Here is a 16,281-nt window from a genome sequence, read left to right as displayed (position 1 = left end):
AATTAAGATGTATAATTATGTTATAAAAATAATATTTTAAAAATTAGAAAAACACGTTTAATGATTCATGAAGCATTTGAGAGTTGATTTTTACTAAAATGTTTTTAATATGTAACATTTCAATTAATAGCATTTCTATTTTCAATGCTTTTAAAAAGAATCCGTGTTTAGACATAAATAATTTAAAAATATATATATTTTTATAGGTTAATATAAAAAAATAAATAAGGAAAATGATTTTCAAATGATTTTATCATGAAAATATTATAAAAATAATCAAATATAATTATAATTAGTTAAAAAATTATGTATTTTTTAATTATTTAATCTTGATATGAAATATTAAAATTAAGTAAAATGATTTTGAAACAATATATAAAAACCGTTGATTTGGTTTAAATATATACATATAATTTTATTTTATTTTACTTTTTATTTCTTTCTATTTTTATATTTTTATAGGTTAATATAAAAAAATAAATAAGGAAAATGATTTTCAAATGACTTTATCATGAAAATATTATAAAAATAATCAAATATAATTATAATTAGTTAAAAAATTATGTATTTTTTAATTATTTAATCTTGATATGAAATATTAAAATTAAGTAAAATGATTTTGAAACAATATATAAAAACCGTTGATTTGGTTTAAATATATACATATAATTTTATTTTATTTTACTTTTTATTTCTTTCTATTTTTGTTCTCTAATTTTTTTACATTACATTTTCCTTATTTAAAGTTGATAATTTTATAACTCCGACTATATCTTCTTCTTTTTTTTTTTTTCTTTTTTTTCTTTTTGTCTCTTCCTCTTATTTTTCTCTAACTTTGCTTTTTTATTTTTTCTTTTATATTTTTTATACATTATTATTATTATTAATTATTGAAAAAAGTGGGTTTTGAGTTACTAATTTGAAAAAATATAGAAAAAGTAACCAAACTTTTATAAATTAGTTTTATCTTTATTTATTTAAAATATTTTAAAATATATGCACTTTTTTATAAGTCAAATAATTATTTCTCCAAATACCCTTTTACTTGATAATATTAAATAAAATTATTCAAAATTAATTTATCATTTTAATTTGATAATAGTGTTTTACAGATAAATATAATATAAATTTTTTACTATATAATATGAGATACAAAGCATTTAAGAAAAATTCTCTAATATCCTCAAGTAATAAATAAAATATTTATAAGTTAATAATGATATTATATACTATATTATATAATACAAATCCCCTCATCTTCTCAAAATTTTTAAATAAAATTGAATAAAAATTTTGTTAGTTGACATCAACAATAAAATAAGAAATTTTAAATTTTAAAAATAAATTAAAACTAAAATACATAAAAAAGTACAATAAAAAAACTTTAAAATTTAAAATAAAATATTTACTCTCATTGTATTTCTTGTTCTTTCTCGATGACCATATTTTCTACTAAAGTGCTTTAACTAAGTAAAAATTAATATTTTATTTTTATACTTTTAACTTTGAAGCTTTTTTTAGTTTTAATTATATTTTTTATTTTTTATTTTTTTATTTTATTAATCTCAAATCAATTCTCATGGTAAAAAGAATTGTTAATTGGTATTATTTACATTACAAGTAAAAAGGTCATTCTAGAAAATAATTATTTGAGTTATGAAAAATAGCATATATTTTAAAATGGATGAAGATAAAACCGATTTATAAAAATTGTAGTTTTTTTTTTTTTTCAAATTAGTGAGTCAAAACTCACTTTTTCCTTAATTATCAATATTATTTATTGTAATATTAATATTTTGAATTATTCATGTTATTATTCATGATTATTATTGACCTTATTATTCATATTTTTAATATTATATTAAAAATAATATTATTATATTTTGATTGTTACTATTGTGGAAACACCCCATTAGATCATTTCTAAATTTTTGTTTTTGGTTTTTTGTTTTTTGTTTTGCCCTTTTATGCTTTATATGCTATATTAAGACTAATTAAATTATTATTATTAACACCTCATTAATATTATTATTTATGATATGAATTTATATTATTAATATTATTAATGTAACTATTATTATATCCAAATTATAGGTATTTTTGTTTAACTTTTTTTTTTTTTATAAACAAATACTTTTAAAATGAGATAAAATACATAAATACTATTAGAAACTTTCTCTCATATCTAATATGAGATATTATAAAAGTTCTTATACAAACATATTGTCATTGTTGTGTCATATAAAATTGTAAGGTCAAACAGATAGACAAATACTTCAGAGTTAAATAAACCCCCACAATGTGGATCGACTCTGATACTATTTATAACGGTTCACATTCAATGATATTGTCAAATTTAAGTCGAAAATGAGTTTACAAGTTTAAGAAAAACTTATATATATATATAGTGTTATGAATTTTATTCCTTATCCAAATGTGGAATATCAAGATAGACTTTACCTTAAAAGATGTTTTTTATAATTTTTGTTATTAATAATTGTATTGAACACCTCATACTTGTTCTCCCCTTTATGCTTTTTGACAAAAAGTAAATTTTTGAAAGAAAGTTTCATTAAGATGTCACAATTAAATGCTCGTACTTTCTCTTTTGAGTCATTAGTCGATGAGTGAGCTCCAGCCGAGCCCCCAATGAATTCAGAATTTTTTATTAGATTAAAAAAAAAAAAAGAAGGAAATAAACCTGAGGTATGGAATCTGATGATGGATTTTCTTGTTCAGATAAGGACAATTATCACCAACTGCTCCCTAATTTTCTCCTATTTAATCCATGCTCCCAAGTTCCAACATCCGACAATTAATTATCAACCCACCCTTGTTTTAATAAAAAATGACATAAACACCCTTATCTAACACGTTTTTTCCACGTGGCAGACTGTGATTCCGAGAGATATTGCTATCTCCCACCGCACGTGATGATATCACCCCTACTTTTGTAGTTAGCTGGTTGCTCATTTTCTGGTTTCCCAAACAAAAGCCACCCACATGCCCATTTCTCAAACCCCCGTAAATCTCACAAACTCCCCTCAAATCTCAAACCTCAGTTGCAGAAATCATGGGTTTGGGCAACTGGTTGCGTTCGATTTTCATTCTCCACATGTTTGTGGCGACACTCAGCTCCTCAAACCCGGAGAGGTTGGCACAAATCTCGGCTGACTTCCTCGATTATGCAAGAGAACCTGAGATTTCTGAATGGATGGTTGGCATTAGGAGGATAATCCACGAGAACCCAGAACTTGGGTTCGAGGAATTTGAGACCAGTAAACTTATTAGAACTGAGCTTGATAAGATGGACATTCCCTATAGGTTCCCAGTTGCAGTCACCGGCGTTGTCGGCTTTATCGGCACCGGCGAACCTCCTTTCGTTGCTATCAGAGCAGACATGGATGCTCTGCCTATGCAGGTTCTATATATATATAAGTTGCATTTTTTTCCAGGAAAAGTGTTTCCTTGGTGCATGTGGAATGAAATTGTTCTTAATTGATTTTTATTGGTTTTTGTGGTCTTAGATCGTGGTAATACAATTTTTTATTGCCCTAATTTCATTAGTATTACTCGTTATATGAATTTGTTTAAGAGGCATTGCTAGAAAAAGAAAGGAAAGGAAAGGAAAGAAAAGAAAAAAAAAAAAAAAAGGAAGAATGGATTTTTGAGTCATACTAGGAGATGTATCAGAATCTCATGTTGTTTTGAATTTTGATTGTTTGGTTGCACTGGGGGTTAATGCTTTAAGGTTTATGAGAATGGAAATTGTTTATAGTATATGATTAAATAAGGCAATTGTTGAAAAACAGTGGATGTTTGATTGGCACAGGAGGGTGTAGAATGGGAGCATAAAAGTAAAATTCCAGGAAAGATGCATGCTTGTGGGCACGATGCCCATGTTGCGATGCTTCTTGGTGCTGCAAAGATGCTTCAAAAGCATCGCCACGATTTGCAGGTGCAGGTTTCTTGCTATCATTTTTTTCAAACTTTCTTATGCCTTGAAATGGCATATCATATCATTCCCCTGTTATGTCTCGGTTTATGACCGGTTGGTAGGTTGTTTCAGTTAGCATTGTGCATTAAATAATTCATGATCGAAAATTGATTTCATTATCGGTTAAAAAATGTTTCATGGCAAACACAATATTGGTAAAGGAAGTAAATGGCAACTATCATAATTTCACAAGTATAATTTGAATGTCAGATTCTGTAGTTTTATACAAATGTAAAGTTTTTTAGTGCTAAATAAATGAGTTATAAACATGGTTATGTGACTCACTATAAAAAAGAAAGTATACGGGGATGAGAAAGATTTTAATGAATGCATCTGTTGAGAGAATTTTGTTGTTGTTCTTGTTTGTTTTATCCAGAAGGAAGTGAAACCTAAATTTGACATAGGAAGATAAAGTAAAAGAAATTAGTAATAATTTTCAAAGAGATGGAAAGAAATTGGCGCTCCGATCTAGCCAGTTCAGTAATGAATAGAAAATGGCATTTTAGTAGTCGCATGGTATTGCAGCCTTTGTCTTCACCCAAACAGCTTTGCTAAAGGAGAATATGGGAACAGAATATTGCAACAGTAGGTTACATAATAATAAATAAAATGGAAGTCCAATCCAAACCTCAAGGACAAACACAACCCAATCCAATCCAAGAGATTCACAGTTAATATTGCAAACCCTAGTTTCAAGAAAGGATTGACATGTTTGGTTAGAAAGAAATTGTTTCTCGCTGCAATGAATACAGTTGCTTTAGAACTTGTTTTTGGTTATATGTTGTCATTGCTAAGAATAGTGTTTTCTTTTCAATTCATCTATTTGGTAGTTGGAAAATTTCTTGTGTGATACTGTTTTAGAACTCGTGGGATGAATATATGTTGTATACTTGTATGGCTGTTTTTGAACTTGTTGGTTTGGAAATATCTGTTTGGTAACATGTGTTGATTATGAAGTTATTTGGTATGATGCTCTTGTTTGTGAGGTGAGTTAGCCAAATGTGATATGTTAGTCATAGGCAGATTAGGACAAGCTAAGCTTGGTTTTGGTTTTCACTAGAACCTTTATTCTTACATCCTTTCTTGTTTTTGTACCATTTTATACATTTGACAGTTTCCTAGAACATTCTCTTACATAGAGTCTTCTAAGTTATCACCCTTCCACACACAAATATCAGATGATGAAATTGGAGTTTGGCATGGCATTATACTCTCATTGAAATTTTGGGCCATCCTTTGTATCTTTTGAGGAACCTACCTTTATGCTCAAAGTCACGGGATGAAGGGCTTTTCCTAACATAAAAACTCCTTATACCCAGTTCTTTTATAAATCCTATGATTTATTTACTTTTGTAACCATTGGTGATAAAATATGCATTTTTAATTAAATTGGTTACTTAAGTAAGAATGGACCTTTGCAGTAGTTTAGTCCAAAACCAACAGAGCAATAGCTAAGAGAAAATATTTTGAAATTGTGTAGTTGCATCTCTAATGGTAGTAATATCAATGACACAGCCAATTTACCTATAGAAAGCTGGTTAGTGACTATTGACTAGAACATCATACATGATATAAAGGTGTTCTTTATGCCTTCTTTTTGCAAGATTAAAGTCAACTTTGCATGTTGGGATATATCACTGTTCATGATACTGTATCAGTAAGATGGTAAGTAATATTGCAGAATACTCATGTCTTCTATGGAAGAAATTTTGTGATTATCGCTTCTGGTTTCAATAGGGAACAGTCGTTCTTGTTTTCCAACCGGCTGAGGAACGAGACGGAGGGGCAAAGAAAATGTTAGAAACTGGAATATTGGAGAACATTGATGCCATCTTTGGGCTGCATGTCTCACCTCGTGTACCTATTGGTTCAGTGGCCTCCAGGTCTGGCCCCGTTTTAGCTGCCTGTGGTTTTTTTGATGCTGTAATTAGTGGAAAAGGGGGCCATGCAGCCCTTCCCCAGCACTCCATAGACCCAATATTGGCAGCTTCAAATGTGATAGTTAGTTTGCAGCAACTGGTTTCCCGTGAAGCTGATCCCTTGGATTCACAGGTACTTCATCCTCTCTGGAACTAGCTGCCTATGTCTAATTTAAGAGTAATTACTTTTGTGCTGAATTCATTCAATCAAATTGAACAAACAATAGAACCTGTCTTCTTCAAGGAATAGTCGTAGCGTTGGGTTGTTTTTTGGCCTTCTCCAACGATTGATTAGCAATATCTGAAATTTGTGGTTTGCAAGGTCCTTCTAGATTTGCAGTTAAGAGTTTGATCCCCATCTTTTGATTCCTGATAGTTAGCCACATCTACGAAAGTTCATTTACAGGATTTTGGATGCTTCACAAAACCTGAATCCATTCTTACATTTTTTTTTTGTTAGCTTGGATTTTGAAACAAATCTGTATTTGAGCATCACAGTGATCATTTTCAGGACCATGGAGTGATGTAATCAATCCATTTGAATTTGAGAAATCTTTCCTCTTATCCTTTCTCCAATTCTATTCCCTGTTTCTAGAGGATGAATTTGAAAATGATTAAACTGTGCAGGTTGTCACAGTTGCTAAATTCAAAGGTGGCGGTGCATTTAATGTCATTCCTGATTCCGTTACAATCGGAGGCACATTCAGGGCATTTTCAAAAGAAAGCTTTCTGCAACTCAAACAACGAATTGAAGAGGTAAAGTGGATAAAAGTCATTGATTTCGAGCTCTATATCATTATGGCACTAGCACTTGAAAATGTCTAAAGAATCTTTTTTATAATCTCATATCTTATTGTGACATTGATTCTCTACAAATGCAAGTGACAGGTTATCACATTACAATCTAGCGTACAGAGGTGCAATGCAACAGTGCATTTTAACGACCCTTTCTACCCGGTAACTGCAAATAACAAAGATTTGCACAAGCACTTCCAGAATGTTGCAGGGGATATGCTTGGTACCCAGAATATCAAGGAAATGCCACTGGTGATGGGAGCTGAAGACTTCTCATTTTTTGCAGAGGCCATTCCAGGATACTTCTACTACCTGGGGATGAAAAACGAAACTAGGGGGCAGCTCGAACTGGGACATACACCCTACTATACCGTCAATGAAGATGCACTTCCATATGGTGCAGCTCTACATGCATCATTAGCCACAAGGTACCTCCTGGAATATCAACAACCGATAATCACTTCGCCAAAGGAAAGTTTGCATGACGAGTTGTGAGGTGCTTAAATTTTCTCAATACCGGGTAAGGGCTTCAACTAATATAGAGCATGGTTACAATTTACAAACTAAATGTGTATTTGTTACCACTTACCAGAGACTGCTCTAAAGTTTCATACTCTGTACATAAGGAAGGAGGGTGTTGAAGGGTCACTGGAATTAATGTTTATCTGCTAGGAAAGAAAAACTATTTAAGGAAGATATGGTACATTGGAAACATTGATATATGAGTAAAATGCAATAATTTAGCTCAATAAATAGAATGTAGCTTGTCTTTTTTCTCTCCACAAAGGAAAGAAGCAATGTAATTGCCTGTCATCAGTCTCCCCTTTTTAAGAAAGTTTGTTATTGACAGCCAAAATTTAGGTCCATGATAGTACAAAAAGATAAGCCTAAACGAGTACAAGCTTGTGCCTTATAAACTAGGTTCGTTTCTCTTGGATTTTCACAACTCAAAGAGTCAAGCATAGTGAATGTTTAGAGAGTCTGGATCAGAAGCATTGGTTTTGGAATGGAGCCTGTAGGGTTTGTATCTGACGTCACATGTGATAGATGGGTCTTCAATGCCATTCCCTCCTCTAGATCCCCATCAAATCGCAAGCCCTGTATTAGAACTTTACCATCGTCCACATCTTCATCTTCATCCCCTGGTAGTAACACATGTTTAAACCGAAATCGACCATGTTCAGGAGACCACCTCTTTGATTTAGGTAGGTGTAATGGTAAAAAGTTTTGGGAGTCATTTCAGCGAAATGTTAGGAAGTATATGGAATGTTTCAGGCTGGTTGAAGCAGGGCCAAAGGACGCCAGAAGGTTGCAGCCGATGAAACCAGCAGGGAATGTTGGGTATTGCAGTGAGAGGAACACTGAAGAACACAATGAGAACCTAAAAGCCTTGATTCTCCATTGCAAGAATTCGTAGGGATCGGGAATTCCATCACTTCAATAATTGTTATCTCAAATACTTGTTATTAGCTTTGTCTTTGTTGATCATGGGTGCTGTACAATTAACAATACCCAAACCTATTGTCCTATATATGATGTCTCCATTCTTTTTAAGCTTGTAGAGTTTCTTCACTTCTGAGTTCAATCTAGATGGGCTTCTCCTCCTCTTTGCAGTTTTCCCTCCTCGCCCTAAACCCCAAAAATTTCAGAAAGAAATAAAACGTAAATTTAATTAAAATTATTCTGTTTAAAGAAAAGTATCTGGGAATTCCTCAAACTGCTGTTGCACACTAAGGAAAGACAGGAGTCCTAAATGGCAAACAATATGCTAAATTGTGACTATGGGCCAAGAGCATAAGCAATGGAAGACTTAATCAATCTCTGACCAAACATTGTGGGAACCATTCATTGGTCCTGTTTAGCTTAACATCAATTACAGTTCATACTTCATACCTCATACTGATGCATACAAATAGAAGCTGCACAGCCATAATACCATTGGTACAGAAGAAGGTGAAAAAGACCAGTATTTACCATCTATAGTTGGTTTCTGCCAAATGTTATACATCTGATATCTCAAAAATTGGCAATTATAATGAAGCCATTACAACCAAAACATGTTATTAGTAAGCCATGATGGCAAGTTCAGTAGAATGACACATTTGGATTCTGATCCAGAAAAATGTAAACACAACGTGGAGTCATTTGGCTCTTGTTAGCCAATGATATCCAAACTGCAATGCTGCATGCCCTTGGGTAACACATTAGAAATTAAACTTTTTAACCCTAACAAAATCGGAACCTATATGGATGTAGGCATGAACTAATTGAAAGTTATTGCATACCCACAAGCATTTGCAATAATACTACAAATCCAGGATACATTGTTGTAAATTATTGTTAGCTGAACGAAAACCGTTGAAGGAAATAATTTCTACTTGGGCAATATACTTTTTATTACAGATAAATTTTGGTCCCCATTGGGGTGGAGTTGACCACAGAACCTCCCACAAATCCTCCCCACCCTTCACCACTTGAGCCAGGCCTCATAGCTACTTGGGCAATATACTTGTAAATCCATGTTTCAAGTATTAATCATTATCTTTAAGCACTGCACTGCCCATACCATGAGCAAAATTTAGCAGCTACAAGCATTAAACCCATCATTGCATTTATGCCAATCCCCAAAACCAAACAAATAGTTGGATATCAACTAACTTCAGCGGTGAAATTTCTACAAAAACCAAAACATTTATACTGTAAACATACTTGAAAGGCCACAATCCTACCACTCAATACCCAGTATACCACTCCAGAAAATGCAAACAACTCATGGCTAAGATTTCTTAAAAGTGATATGGCAATCATAAATTCAAGCTCATAGAGTAACACCAAATCAAGACATTCTTAAGGCAAAATCACATAATCTCTGGCTAACAAAGTAAGCATAAATTCAACATCGTTCAGCTAAAAGAACCTTCAAAAAATGGTGTTAACACCAGTATCAAAAACCAGTATTGTAGACTTGAAATATCCTAACCATTCATTAAAAACAACAAAACCAGTCTTCAAATTTTCATATTTTGCGCTCACTTCTCCGACGAGTTGGGTCCCCTCTTCTTCCCGAAGCCCACGACTACAGCCAAAAGCAAATGAAATACAATCAGTCACAACAAACCCTGAGTTTTTTAATCGCATTTCAATTATCCATGACAACGATTGCAAATGCGAAATAAGCATATGAAACAAATCTTATACGTCTACATAGGATTTAGGGTTTCGTTTTTACCGGCGGTGACGAATCGGCGGTTGTATTGCATGCGCTTGTGAGCGCGACCTCGGGGCTTCTTCTTCTTGTCTTGCTTGGCCACTTTTGGGGTTTGGCCTCTCACCTTACCGGCACGAGCCAGAGATCCGTGAACCTTACCTGCAAATTTTCACCGTCAGAGATAGAAAACCTAATGGGCAGAAGATCTGAGAAGAGAGAGCTTTTTGAGCTTACCCATGGTGGATTTTCAGAAGTTCCTGATGCTGCTTCTTTGGCTTCTGGCTCCAAACAATGGGAATTCTAGGGTTAGGGTTTTTGGGGGACATGAATATATATCGTGGCTGGCAGGCGTGGGGTGAGTTGGGATTGGGCCTGATCCCGGCCCAATACTAAGTTACTGGCCCAACAAGTCCACAAACATACTTTTGTTGTGATTCATTTTCCCCGACATTTCAAACTTTTGTTTACCATTATTGAATAAAGATGTAATTAGAAATGCCAAAAATTCTATTTGATAATATTTTGAATTTTTGTGTAAGAAATTAAATTATTATTTTAATTTTATCATTAAATTGATAATCTTATTAAAAAAATATATTTAAATAAGTAACTTAAATAATATTTCAAATTTTACTTTTTATCAAATATATGATGTTTTTTCAAAAACACTTTTAAAATTAAAAACGTTTTTTAAAACTACTTCCAAACTAAAAACGTATTTTTAAAACCACTTCAAAATCGACTCTATAAGTTATATTAAAATTATGTTTGGTTTTGAAAAACTAATATAAAAAAAAACAGTTAAAGAAAATTTATTTTCTCTTATTTAATTTTTATATTTAACAATTAAAATAAGTGAAATAAATTATAAATAATATATATAAATAATTTATTAACTTTAATATATATATATATATATATATATATATATATATAATATTATAAATAAAATTTATTTTTAAAAATATTTACTAACATATAAAAATAATTTACTTTTAGAAATAACATATCAATTTGTTTTTTATCTGTTTTTAAAAATAAAATTTATTTTCAATATTTTATTGTTATGTTTTTTTTTATAATTATAAATTATTATTTTTAAAGCAACAAATAAATAAAAACAACTAAAATAGTTTCCCACAACAAGTTCTAAAAAACTTGTTTTATGACAAAAAGATTATTAAATATATTTTAAAATCTAAAAAATAATTGTGTTTTTGAGAAGAGAAAATTATTTTTTAAATCAATCAACTCTTTTGTTTTTTTTTAAACAATTGAGTTAGAAAAAATGGAAAAGTGAAAACAAATATTTTGGGTTTGTTTGGTAATTGTTTTTAAAAACAATATTAAAAAAATAGTTTTTAAAAACAGTTTTACGATGTTTTATAAAATAAAAGTCTATTTGAGAACCTAAAATATTTTTAGTCTATTTTTAATATGTTTTAAAAATAATTTTTATGTTTATAATTTTATTTTTAATCATTATATATCTTTGTATAATTATTTTTTTAAATAGTTCAAAAAAAAAATGAAAACAACTAAAAGATGTTATCAAAAAACGTCGTTTTTTCTTGTTGTCAAACATGTTTTCTAGTTTTTTGTTTTAAGAAATATAAAATTGTTCTTAAAAACAATTATCAAACAACACCTTAATGTTTTCAAACTTTTCTTAAAAAAAAAATAAAAATAATTTTATAGAAGGTGAAAACACATAGGTGAATAAAATGATTTAACATACATAAATATATGCTCGTTTATATGTTAAGTTAATTTCATTCAGCTCCTTAAATTTTGATTAAATATATCTAATCCCTATAAAATTAAAATTTCATAAAATACTTTTTCTATCATTTTTGTTTTTTATTTTAATCAACCTCTCAATGGTGAAATTTTAAACCAATAGAAACTAAATGTATTTAATCGTAACCTTGTGAATTAAAGTTACACTTTAATTTTTGTTGTCACACTATGTGCTTGGATTCGAAGGAAATAATATCCGGGACAAAGGAATATTGATTTGATTTTAATTTTTCCTTATATATCAGACAAACCTTCATGGACCGTTGATTCCAAGCAACCGCATTAAAAAAAAAAGGGTCCTTCCGCGGAATAAGAACCCAATTAGGGTTTACCGTAGTCACCTAAAGGAGTCACCACAGCAGCAGAGTCGCCCAATGGCCGAGGATTCTGTGCCGCCGGTTGACCAAATGGCGTTGGCAACCCTAAACGACGACGTTTCCACTCCCTTCGTCAAGGCCCAGTTCTCCGACCGTCACCTGATCCGCACCATTCTCTCCCGCCCCGACGGCGGCGCTGGCCTCGCCGGTCAGACCGTAAAGGTCGGGGGTTGGGTCAAGACCGGTCGGGAGCAAGGCAAGGGTTCGTTTGCTTTCCTTGAACTCAATGACGGGTCCTGTCCGGCGAACCTTCAGGTCATCGTCGACGCCGCCGTGGCGCCTCTGGGCCAGCTCGTGCAGACCGGCACGTGCGTGCACGTAGAGGGCTTGCTCAAGGTCCCTCCTGAGGGGACGAAGCAGAGGGTGGAGCTCAGGGTTGAGAAGGTCCATCACGTTGGTCCTGTGGATCCAGCAAAGTATCCGTTGCCTAAGACCAGGCTAACCCTCGAGTTTCTAAGAGATTTTGTTCACTTTCGACCAAGAACCAACACGGTACTACTCTCTCTATATACGTTTCTGTTGATTTGAGATGTTTTTGAGTTTCTTGGCAGGGATAAATCTGATTTGCAATTGTGGTCTGTTTGGATGGGTAGAAATTTGAGGAAAAGGGGGAGAAAAATGGGATTTGAATTTGACGTAGTGCTGTTTTGGATTGGGGAAAATGAAAAAGACTCATTTTTTGGCTACTTCGGATCTTTTTCCAAGCAGGGGGATTTATCATTGGAAACATCCGTTTACTTTTCTTTTCCTATCTTAAAAGGGAGAGCTAGTGAAATGGTACTGAATTTGGTGGATTAATGGGTTAAATCTGCATGGAAGGATCATGCTAACCTAAATTAGTATGGATCAATGGGTTAAATCTGCATGGAAGAATCACGCGTAGCCAAAATGCCCGAATTTATTAATTCCATATGCTAGCCAAAGGGGGAAAAGGAATTTTTATAATAAATATGTAATTTTTATCGGGAAAAAGGAAAAATATTTATGGACGCATTCCCAATTTTGTTGTTTTTGAAGGGCTTTTCAATTTTTCCAATGTCAAAATTCTTTGAATTCCTGAGTTTTATCAGTGAAATGTCAAAGCTAATTTTTGGTTTACTTTTTGAATCACAATGGTTGTTGAGCAAAGAAAGCAATTAGTGTTATCATGCTCTTTTAAGTTTAACCTCAATTTTCTGGAGAAAATGCTTAATTTGAAACCAACTTTCACTTATAATTTGGCCACTGAATTTCCTTTATCTTAAGCTATTTTTTAGTCAAATGGTCATCTTCCCTTCTCTCCCTCTCTCTTTACATTTGGCTCTACTTATTTTCTGAAAAGTGACTTTCCAACTTGAATTTGGATGTTTACGAATCACATGGGTAGTACATTTAACAGGTACAGGTGTAATTTGGTTTTAGCTCCATTGCTCACTGCAAGATCCAAGCTGATTATATAGCTCAGCTAAAGAGTTTTGTGATGCAATAATAGTTTATTAATCCGTGTCTCTATTTTATGTTGCCTCATGTGCTATTATGAGTGACATCTATTTATTATGACTGTTTTCAGATTTCTGCAGTTGCTAGAATCCGTAATGCATTGGCTTATGCTACCCACACATTCTTCCAAAATCATGGATTTCTCTATATACACACTCCAATTATCACCACCAGTGATTGTGAGGGTGCTGGTGAAATGTTTCAAGTTACAACCTTGATTAGTGATGCGGAAAAGGTGGAAAAGGAACTTATTAAGAATCCTCCTCCATCAGAAGCTGACATTGAAGCTGCCAAGGCACTTGTTAAGGAGAAAGGAGAGGCTGTTGCCCAACTCAAATCTGCTAAAGCAAGTAAGGGGGAAATCACCGCATCTGTGGCTGAACTTAACAAGGCTAAGGAGAATCTCTCAAGGCTGGAAGAGCGATCTAAGCTTAAGCCTGGTATCCCTCAAAAAGATGGGAAGATTGATTATTCCCAGGATTTCTTTGCCCGTCAAGCATTTTTGACCGTTTCTGGCCAACTGCAAGTTGAGACTTATGCATGTGCCGTTAGCAGTGTCTATACATTTGGGCCAACTTTTCGAGCTGAACACTCTCACACCTCAAGGCATTTGGCAGAATTCTGGATGGTGGAGCCTGAAATAGCATTTGCAGATCTTAAGGTATTTTATATTTAAACTTTATCATCCTCACCTGCAAAGTTAGGTGCTTGAGAAGACTAATTTGGAACTTTAAAGTTAGCTTGTACATGTGTGCATATGTGTGTGTGAGTATGTATCTCAGCATATATGTTTCTTTCCTCATTTGAATTGATTATCATACTGCAGTCTCAGGCGGAATGGACTGCTTTATAATGAACTATGAAGATAATCATGGGCAGTTTAAATGTCTCATGAAAATTGAATCTGACATTTTGGAATTTCCATGAATGACATTTTTCCCTCTTTTTTGTTGATTATGGTGTCAAATTTTGTGTGACATGCTAAACAGTGAATTGATTAAATTGTTATGCGAATGTTTGAGTACCCCTTGAATATATATATATATATATATTTTATGATGAGCACATGTCTAGTGGCTTTTGAAACAAATGTTTCACATTCAAAAAGGCATCTAACTTTTCATATTTTTGTAGGATGATATGAATTGTGCGGAGGCCTATGTGAAATTTCTTTGCCAGTGGTTACTTGACAATTGCATTGATGATATGGAATTCATGGCTAAAAATTTTGATAAAGGCTGCATTGATCGTCTAAGAATGGTTGCGTCAACGCCCTTTGAGCGAATTTCATACACAGAGGCAATCAAACTTCTGGAGGAAGCTGTCAAGAAAGATAAGAAATTTGAGAATAAAGTGGAATGGGGGATTGATTTAGCATCTGAGCATGAAAGGTATGTAGGCCTGTGCCCTCATTTTCCTTTCCTTGAGTGCATGTGCTGATGTCATGGTTTGCCTAATAATGCAGATTCTTGACAGAGGTATTATTTAAGAAGCCTGTTATCGTTCATGATTACCCAAAAGGAATTAAAGCATTCTACATGAGGCTTAACGATGACATGAAGACTGTAGCTGCTATGGATGTTCTTGTACCAAAGGTAGGCTGTTTCCCTAAACCCATTTCATAAACTTGATTTTTACCCTTTTTCAATTCAACAGCACATTTTCCTCCTGAGTTTGTAAGAACCTACGAGGGAAAGAAGAACCTCCTTGATAACACGTTAGTAGTGTGGTGTGTTTTTTTGTGCTATTTGATATTTATATGCCTGTATATTCAGGTGGGAGAATTAATTGGGGGGAGCCAAAGGGAAGAGAGATACGAGGTTATTGAGAAAAGGTATAAGAACTATCGTGTAATTTTCCAAAAATAAGCATTTTCTCTTTGAGGGGATATTTGCTTTTGCATGAAATCTTGAACTATGAATTTGTAATTTGTGACTGTGTTGGCAATTTCTTATGGGTGCTGCATTATTTCGATTGCAGGATTTTGGAGATGGGACTTCCCCTTGAGCCATATGAGTGGTACCTTGACTTGAGGCGCTATGGAACTGTAAAACATTGTGGGTTTGGTTTAGGCTTCGAAAGAATGATCCTTTTTGCCACTGGCATCGACAACATACGAGACGTTATTCCCTTCCCCAGATACCCAGGAAGAGCAGATCTTTAAGATACTGTTTAATGAATATCATACTGGTGATTTGCTTTTGTTTCACGATAAAGCCGATACCCTCATTGCTAAGTTATTATTATGGTGAAATTTTTTATTACAAACAAATTGGAACATGCAAAATTATAATATTGGAAGGTTTGAGTATTTGTTTGGCTGCACCATCTGCAGTTTGTCTTGAATCATCCTTGCTGTTGGTTGGATATGGAATGCCAGATTAATTTTGTTAGGTTTACAAGCAGCAATGCTGCAATATCATCTCTAGGTACTCCTTAGCTCTCACTCATGGATTCAAGCATTTATTCTTTACTGCGTAGGATATTACAATGAAAGTGCTTTTCCGATGTTGGTTTTCCTGTGAAAAGTGTATTTCATATTTGTTTTTGTAAGGATTCCTTGAGTTTAGAGTGGATGATATCTATTAGACCGCCTCGGTTTTTTTGGTTTGTTTGGTGGCACAAGGAAACAAGGAATATTAAGGTTTGTTGTTTGTTTGGTCTCCTAATTCTAATGGAATTTGTTTGGCCTTAAAGAGTCTTGTG

The 16,281-nt window shown here is 33.0% G+C and overlaps 2 protein-coding genes across 2 annotated transcripts; both read left to right on the top strand.

The window, feature by feature from the left end:
• Positions 1-2,963: 2,963 nt before the first annotated feature.
• LOC100247351 (IAA-amino acid hydrolase ILR1-like 4) lies at positions 2,964-7,464 on the top strand. Its single transcript, XM_002283011.4, has 5 exons — positions 2,964-3,421; positions 3,833-3,958; positions 5,735-6,049; positions 6,544-6,672; positions 6,805-7,464. The coding sequence occupies exons 1-5, from the start codon at positions 3,074-3,076 to the stop codon at positions 7,204-7,206; spliced, it is 1,320 nt and encodes a 439-aa protein (XP_002283047.1). The 5' UTR covers positions 2,964-3,073; the 3' UTR covers positions 7,207-7,464.
• A 4,436-nt stretch (positions 7,465-11,900) lies between these two features.
• Positions 11,901-15,900, top strand: LOC100257593 (asparagine--tRNA ligase, cytoplasmic 1). The gene is made up of 6 exons (XM_003633067.4): positions 11,901-12,588; positions 13,646-14,236; positions 14,710-14,966; positions 15,041-15,170; positions 15,351-15,409; positions 15,556-15,900. The coding sequence occupies exons 1-6, from the start codon at positions 12,094-12,096 to the stop codon at positions 15,737-15,739; spliced, it is 1,716 nt and encodes a 571-aa protein (XP_003633115.1). The 5' UTR covers positions 11,901-12,093; the 3' UTR covers positions 15,740-15,900.
• Positions 15,901-16,281: the final 381 nt, after the last annotated feature.

Source organism: Vitis vinifera, chromosome 11 (genome assembly GCF_030704535.1).
Source record: "Vitis vinifera cultivar Pinot Noir 40024 chromosome 11, ASM3070453v1".
Lineage (NCBI taxonomy): Eukaryota > Viridiplantae > Streptophyta > Magnoliopsida > Vitales > Vitaceae > Vitis > Vitis vinifera.
This window is presented reverse-complemented; position numbering and strand designations above follow the sequence as displayed.